The 8,257-nt window shown below is 41.6% G+C and overlaps 1 protein-coding gene across 1 annotated transcript; it reads right to left on the bottom strand.

Annotated features, from left to right (window-relative positions):
* Positions 1 to 608: 608 nt before the first annotated feature.
* shha (sonic hedgehog signaling molecule a) lies at positions 609 to 7,361 on the bottom strand. Its single transcript, XM_084702818.1, has 3 exons — positions 7,068 to 7,361; positions 3,390 to 3,651; positions 609 to 1,501 (listed from the first exon to the last, which is right to left on the bottom strand). The coding sequence occupies exons 1-3, from the start codon at positions 7,359 to 7,361 to the stop codon at positions 807 to 809; spliced, it is 1,251 nt and encodes a 416-aa protein (XP_084558944.1). The 3' UTR covers positions 609 to 806.
* Between the last annotated feature and the right edge of the window lie 896 nt (positions 7,362 to 8,257).

The following is an 8,257-nucleotide window of genomic DNA, read 5'->3' as shown; positions in this document are numbered from 1 at the left end:
TTTCTATAAAACTATTTCCCTATTACAAAATATGAAAAGAAAAATACATTTTAGTAAATTTACAGGAGTTACTTATTAATTTATTCAACAAAACGTTTGTTCTGTACTACTTATATTGTTACTGAATTGTCAGAATGTGCATTTCATATTTTCTCAAAGAAAAATAGAAAAAAGAAACACAAGCAGAGGGAGCAGACATGAGGCAGAATATCTGTCCCACTCTGACAACATAAATGAAACGTCTTCAAAATAATATAATTCTTAATAAACAAAGCAGTACACGATTTCCAATACTTTCCCAACTACTGTATTTAAATTAAAATATATTCTCGTATCTTACACTATTTCAAATAACGAAATGTGATTCGGTAACGATCTGTCAAAATCTAATTTACAATTCTGTGTATAAAAAATATAATTTATGGACCCCCACGAAGTTTGTTCTCCCCAAAATATAACAGTCAGTTGCACATATATGCACAGAACATTACAACCTGTCAAGAAAGTTTAATTCTTTCTGTTCTTCTTTCTCTTTGCAGTTTACTTGAGATATACAAAAATAGATTCTGCGCAAGTTGCTGGTCACACCGTTTTGGAATCCATTTGTGTGGTACCAGCGAGTTCAAATGAGAATAAATTATTAAAAGAAAACGTTTAAGGCTCCATTCATTCTTTGAAAGGGACACACCATGTAAAAGTCACTGAAATAAATATCCCAACTCCGCTGGGGCCTTTGTCTTTTTATTCTACTATTGTTTCTTGTCCTACATTAGTCTCAGTTTGCTCTTGCCATAGGCTATGAAGTTTCAACTGGAGATTACTGACATCCCAAGTGGATGGATCGAGTGACTGTCCAAGAGCCACGTTCCTAATTGATAAAGAATCTTGGAATACCAGTGCACTCCGTCCTTGTGCACGGTGGCGTTGGGCTCGGTGTAGTCTTTTGCGAAAAGCAAAGAAGAAAGCCAGTAGCTGAACCGAACTGGCGCAAGGGCCCAGTGCGCCAAGTTGTGGTCTTCAATTACTGCGTAACACGACGCAAGCACTTGGTCCACCACGACGGTTCCTTGTACAGTAACTGGAGCAAATGACCCTTCGTAATCTTTCATGTAAATCCGTTCCACTGTCACAGACTTGAGTTGGTTATGTAAATCATCGAATACCACCAACTTCTGCCCAGGTTTGACTTTGCTGGCAAACACTGCTGACATCGTGTGCAGGTCAGTCGTTGAGTTGCTAACAACAAAGAGGAGATGCGCAGCAGTGAGGGTGATTTTCTGGGTGGCTTCTTTAGTCTCTATCACGTAAAACATTCTTCTGGTTGTCGAATCTTGGTCTATGAACATGATGAAATCGGTGTAAACGAGCTCCCCCTCGGTGTTGGCGGCCAGTACTTTGTCGCCAACTTTGAGATCTTTAACAGACTTCCTACTTCCATCTTGAAGGGTAACTGATGCAGAACCTGGGAAGCAGCCTCCCGATTTCGCAGCAACAGAGTTTTCTGTTGAAATAAAAGAATGTTTTTATTAGATTTTAATAAATACATTCAATAAAGTCAATAGGTTGAATTTACGTAATTTATCATGGATGATGCGCAGCGCATAGGCCTTTTAGCACCTGTTTGCACACAGTAGAGGCAGTAGCCTACAGCCTATCCCATTTCTAACATTAGATGTATAGACAATTATTTACCAGATGCGTTTATTCATATCTTTCAGAGCACATTCGCACTTGAGAACATAAAGGTTTCTATGTAGCCTATTATATCCAGCCTATACAATACGGTGGACCATATTCATGTGCCATGTCCTAATGCCAGCTATGTGAACGTAATAGGGACTCATTCAAACCGTGTTGGGCGCTTCTCGTTGTCTAAGACTAGAAAACTGAAAGCCTTTGGTCTTCTGGCCTTAATTAAAAACCAATAAAGAGCGGACATTGTCATTCTAAATCTGCTTTTGGGCCGAGCCACTCTTGGAAGAGAACACTTATGCCTTTCCCAGCGACTCTTCCCATATTTACTCAGGTGCAGAAACCTCTATGTGACAATTCACACACATAGCCTACTCAGAAAAAAACAAGAGCGCCGCAAACACTATTTACCCAGTGGAGCCACTTTTCCAAGCCTCTCAAGATGTAGATTTGAATTTAAATGAGGACCCAGACTCTAAATGCCTGCTGCTGCTCAACATCAATGTCTCTCTTTTTAACACTTCTCCCAGCTTTGTTGTCAATCTTGATGACAATAATTCGGGCCTTGGGAGAACTCTTCACATTCCAATCTCCAGGATCACACTGTCAGTAAACACACACATTTCAACAGAAAAGAATAGGCTTCTGAATTTCGGGATTTAATCTTCTTTTAAGATTCGCGGGCATGAAATAAGGTGACAATTGAAAACCAGATTTGCCCCAAACGAATTCAACATTGCTTAGTCTAAATCCTTTTGGTAAAGTCACACGACCCCCAATGACACGTATATGATCTCAAAATGTGTGTCTTGAATCCCAACTAGAGGATTTGCCATAAACTCAAAATCTAATGTGGTATTTTAAGGAAATAAGCCATAGTAGTTTCCATCTGCGTTGAATCATTTGAGCATGGATTTCAAACCAATTAGACCACTTGCCAAAATGTGACTTTTAGAAAAAAATGTTGATCAATGTGTTCTGTTGACTATACATTGTCTATTGCTATGAAAGATAGGCCTGTTGTAGAATTCCAATAAAAATATAGGCTATTCTATGACCATGTTTGTTTTCATTTTAGGATTTAGCTTAAAATGCATTGTCCAACATTAGTATTGAGAAGTAGGCAATAACGTCTCCATAGTAGGCTACGAATAAAAGCGAGTATACCCACCTGCTATAGCCTAGGTGTTATTAACCGTTTGGGTTGTAGATAACAAATCATTTTAGTAAGTGATTTTGTTTGTGTATTTCGGCAGAATATTCACGTGAAAGGGTCGTGGTTCCCACATAGAAACGGTGTGGGGCGATGTAAGATCGGGAAATAAGCTGCATGGCATGCCAGCAAAGAACATGCAGCAGTATGGTTCACACAGAATAGCCTATATAAAGCAGCAGGAAGGCATTATTTAATCGGATACGCTAGGCCTATTTAATGACGCACTAACAGTACGCCCACCGATAATTAGCATACTTATCAGTTGTTGTGGAGTGTGTTGCTAATTCGTTGACAAAAAAACATCTCCACTCTTGTTCAACAAGAAGATGCGTAACGTATAGCCTAATAGACCTGCGACCAACCCGTTAACCCGTTCCGAATTAAAGGGGGGAGGTAATTGTAAATCGGATTTAAAAACATTCTGTTTTGCATTTGAGATGTTATCGTTGGTTAAAACAATAAATATGCATTGGAATCCCACCTGCTTTGACGGAACAGTGAATATGGGCTTTGGACTCGTAGTGGACCCAGTCGAATCCGGCTTCCACCGCAAGTCTGGAGAGCGTGCCGTATTTGCTCTTGTCTCTGTCAGACGTGGTGATATCCACTGCCCTTCCCTCGTAGTGGAGCGACTCCATGGAATGGTGTCCGTCCTCATCCCAACCCTCTGTCACGCGCAGCTTTATCCCGGGCCACTGGTTCATGACGGAGATGGCCAGCGAGTTCAGCTTGTCTTTACATCTCTATTGGAAAATAAAATGTCCCATTAGTCGAATACAAAAAGCCAAGTGAACATGTATATTTCAGAAGGTTTTTCAAATGGATTTCAGACTAACGGAATGCATCTGTGATAGATCAAGAAATGCAGGTTATCGTGGGGTATCATGACACATTTTTTGCTATGTTGAGTGTGGATAAGGTAACGGTGTCAATGGTGTCACCACAAATTAACATAAAGTAGCCTAATTGTGGATTTATGAATCATTTAATGGCCTACACAAATAAGAAAGTATCATCTCCCCTTAAGCATCACAATCTTTAATTGATACGTTTGAGTTATTCAGCTCCACAATAACCTGATCTATAGTGCTCTCTATCGATATTGAGGCCTATATATGGACACATTGGAGACATACGTACACAAAATGTTATGGTTTCAGAACGTTCTTTGGGGGAGCAGTGTCGGGGGCATATCTCAGATTGAAAAGCTCGCGATGAAATATTGATAAGCCATTGCATCCGCTTGACTGGCCTAAAACATATAGATATCTGGTCAGGGAAAGTAGCGACCGCTCACTATGAAAGATTCTGTGTCAGAGATCATTAGCTCACAATTACTAATTCATTGAAATTATAAATCTGTGAAAAAGAGAGATGGATGTAACGTCGTGAATTGTTTTCTTTTAATTAATAATTGATGGGGATAATCTTGAAGAATAACCAGAATAGTTGGCCTTTAAAGTGTCGCACCCTAACCCTTTCACTGGACCCTTACAGAAGATGCTTAGCATCCTTCTTTCCACAGAGGCCTACTTAAATGTGTCCGTTTTAGTTGTTGCTCCCATATGTTGTGGAATATACTTAGTACATGCGAATATGGAGTAATGAGGCACACTTACACGCGTGCACGCACGCTTGATCATCCTCCCCATCTATCTTTCGCCATCACTCTCTCTCCCTTTCACACACTAGCTCGAACGCACGCACACACCCATACACACATAGCTAAACGCATGCATAAGCCTATCGTTTCACTTTACATTCTGATTATGAGGATCATAACCTACAGTTCGTCTTACTTGGGCTGAAAGTGTTTCTGAAGCATGTAAATGAGACGAGGAGTCATAATGGACATTTTTATAAGCCGTTGGCACTTGTAGAATGCCCCGGATGAAAAAAATAACAAAACCATGCACATTCTGAGTGGGATTGTTGGAGTCAAGAGCCGTAATGCCTAAACTATTTATTAATTCATTGGGTCGTGTGCCGCAAATCAAGCCAAATTCTGCTCAGCCACCGTGAAGCCCAGCAGGACTTCCTCGGCCGGCGCTTTGTGCTCAGGCTAAAGTTGTTCAACAAGCCTCGCCCGCTGCCTCCCTCTTAATCTTTTCACAAATGAATTAGAGGAAACACTTATCAGGTACCTGTCTGCGCAAACAACCCACCAATCCGTCTCAATGTTATCTCCTCTGCGGGGAATATACAAAAAACCTTCCGCTGTGTTCACTGAAGTGTGTGTGAACTAAAATGTCAGTAAAACGACTACGTCGTTCATTTCATTGAAGCGAATTTGGCTTTCTAGTTTCAGCGCTCACACTGGCGCAACCTGGGGCTATATCGCGCTGTAAGAGATCATCACGAACGGAGATTGATTTAGAGATTGATCTAAAGGAAACCACAACAGACGTATAACGTATACGTATACTTTATTTAAACTCTAGAGACTTCCAAGTATCGGTTACAACTCAATGTGCCCCAAAACAAGGAGTTAAGCAAACTTCTCAAATGTCATGCGCAACTGTTAAACGAACGTCGCACGCAAATGTTCCACGAAATATAACTAAAGGCTGTACATGTCAGGATCTAAACTTTTTGTGTATACTTTCATTTGGGGCCATGCGGTGCGTACCAATAACCTCAAATAAGTTACTAATACCGTCATACTATATGGGTTTTAACAGTTCCAACGTTTTATGTTCCGCCACTTTCCAATGAGGAAAAGGTCATAAGTTCAACAGCTACCGGCTAGACTCAACAGGGTAAAAGTGGCAAGGATCGGAGGGGGGTCTATTCTCAAGGGAATGTTTCAGCATGCTATGCATTCGTAATGGTCTTCAACAGTCACTCCGTCACTGATCGATAAGAATATAGGCTACCTTTTTAATTGAGATGTTAGTATTGAAGGGTAGTCCATAAAATCTGACACAACATGACAACGCCAAGGAAATAGTTAATGTTAGGTAAGCTCCGTATAGCACTCTCAAGTGAGAGACGTACAGTTGGCTGTATAACGGAATACTGGAAGGGAGAGTCAAGAGAGATGTAGGGACTGCACGCAGGGTGAATATTTAATCTGAGCGCGTGCCCATGGCACGGTGTACGGTTCAGGGACTCCTGTGCGCGCCTCCATCTTCGCGCTGCTTCAGGTTCAGTGGCATTTTAAGGTGGCCGGACTGATTAAGCAACCCACCCTGGCAATTTTTGTGGAGATATGGCTAGAGCCAGTGCAAAACACACTTGTCATCGGTCAAAACAAGCCCTGAACACCACAAAGGCTTTCCAGTTGCAGCCTACCTTATAGTCCGTCTGTGCAAATAATCTGTGAAATGCAACATTTGCAAATAGAATAGCCTGGATACAAAACGGTGTACGCAAGAAAGACATTCAGCGTGCAAATATGTAAAATAATCCAATCCAATTCACAAAAAAGGATGCACATTTAAGAAACCAATACACACCCAGGGCTGCGTCGGTGCGCCTCGTAAAATAACCACTAATTGGTCGCGTCCCACCCATGTATGAAGTAGTGATAGTATTCAGAACATTCTCAAAGAAATGTCAATTTCTTCATGCACCGATAAGCATGACTGCGAAAGGGTGAATTACAGTTGCCTGTACAATACTGTTGAAATGAGTCAACCCATGCATAAAAGACCGTCTGTTTATAGTCTATTTCGACTGCATTTAGGATATAGGAGCACCGGAATTACGATATAAGATTATTTAAAATATGATGTAATCTTCATTTTCTGGACAGAAACACGCATATCCAGAGACTAGTGAGCATCTTACATGCGACTACTATAACACAGGCAAGGGCCTTGAGAATACAAATATAGATGTGAGGACAGGACCACATAAATATTTCAAATAAACTGGCACAATCAGAAGGGCCGAGTGTCCTTCCTGTCCTCCAGCACGTCACGTCTCCTGGCGTGATTCATAAGCCAATGCCCTTTGCAAGCCTCAATCAAAACTCCTATGCTTTGGTTATGAAGGTGCACCTCTTTATACATCGAAGTTTAAAAAGATAAAAGATGGAGTTCCATAGCTACCGGCAAAATTATGCTGGCTTCACTTCATGGTGCGCACTCGGTGCAATATAATTCACAACTGACAGTGCATTACGATAGGTGCATCAAAAAGGTATTCTCCTTACCTGAGTCATAAGCCTGTCGGCACCTGTGTTCTCTTCATCCTTGAATATAATGTCGGTATTGTAATTTGGAGTCAGTTCTTTAAATCGCTCGGAGTTCCGTGTGATCTTGCCTTCGTATCTGCCACTTGCCCCTAGGGTCTTCTCCGCGACGTTTGGGATATACTGCTTGTACGTCAGAGGTAAAAGCTTCTTCGGATGTCTTCTCCTCCCGTAGCCTCTGCCTGGTCCACAGCCCATCACAGAGGACACCAAGGACAAGCAGATGAAACCCACAACGATTTTAGTCAGCAGCATTTCGCCAATTTGATCTAAATTACTCGGAGCCTCTGCGTTATCAACCGGCGGCCGTTTCTATAGCTCTCCCTGCTATTGCTCCGACGCTTCCACAATGTCCTTGCCTCCTCCTCTAGTTCGTTTGTACCGTGCCGCCCGAGCACTACCGTGGCAGGTGCGGAAATGAACGCTTCTGCGAAATGATAACGGGACACATCGATGGAGGGTCGCGGTTACGTGGATAAAAAGTGAGAAAAATTAGCCACAGAATATCTACGTAGTCGAGCCACAGCAGCTTGTGCGAGCAGACGGCTTTTACTGCTATGTATTATAGCAGCGATCTATGGCAGGGGAGGGACCTGATTGGTTCGCCTATAAACCCGTCTGATGTTATCCCACAAAAGAGTAAAAAAAACTTTAAAGATTTCTTCCACCTGAGGGGAAGGTTCGAGGGGAGGGTCTGCTTCACGTGAAAACATTGGGTACACATCTTTCTTCCCTTCCCTTATTCCTCAATCCCTTCACAAAACTTGACATATAGAAAAAAACAAAGTGCCACACGGGCTGAAATTTACTTATCTACTTAAGTTCATTTTAATGCTACTGGTTTGCATGAATAGAACACAGCGTTTTCCTCACGGGAAAAGGCGACGAAATGGCACGGTGCGCGAATGACCTGCGTTCCTCCTATAGGAGGCTGCAATGGAATAAACCACTCAATGTAACTATGAACTCGGCCTATTATTAACTATGCATGCTTTAATTTACATCTGTGCTCATGTCTGTAACGGCAAATCATAGTGTATTAGGTGATTGTCCAATCATAATGTTAATTTAAATCCCATCGCTATTGAGTTCATTGAGAGGGAACCATTTAGTATTTTGCAATCTTAAATCCATAAATTTAGATTTTCATA

This window comes from Hypomesus nipponensis, chromosome 8, assembly GCF_054491055.1.
Source record: "Hypomesus nipponensis isolate SF chromosome 8, ASM5449105v1, whole genome shotgun sequence".
NCBI classification, from domain to species: Eukaryota; Metazoa; Chordata; class Actinopteri; order Osmeriformes; family Osmeridae; genus Hypomesus; species Hypomesus nipponensis.
This window is presented reverse-complemented; position numbering and strand designations above follow the sequence as displayed.

Excerpts from the sequence above, each read along its gene's own strand:
- shha (XM_084702818.1), bottom strand. The coding sequence starts at position 7,361 with ATGCTGCTGACTAAAATCGTTGTGGGTTTCATCTGCTTGTCCTTGGTG. Across the intron at positions 3,652-7,067 it reads CCGACAGGCTTATGACTCAG|AGATGTAAAGACAAGCTGAA; the intron begins GTAAGGAGAATA and ends ATTTTCCAATAG. Across the intron at positions 1,502-3,389 it reads TCACTGTTCCGTCAAAGCAG|AAAACTCTGTTGCTGCGAAA; the intron begins GTGGGATTCCAA and ends TTATTTCAACAG.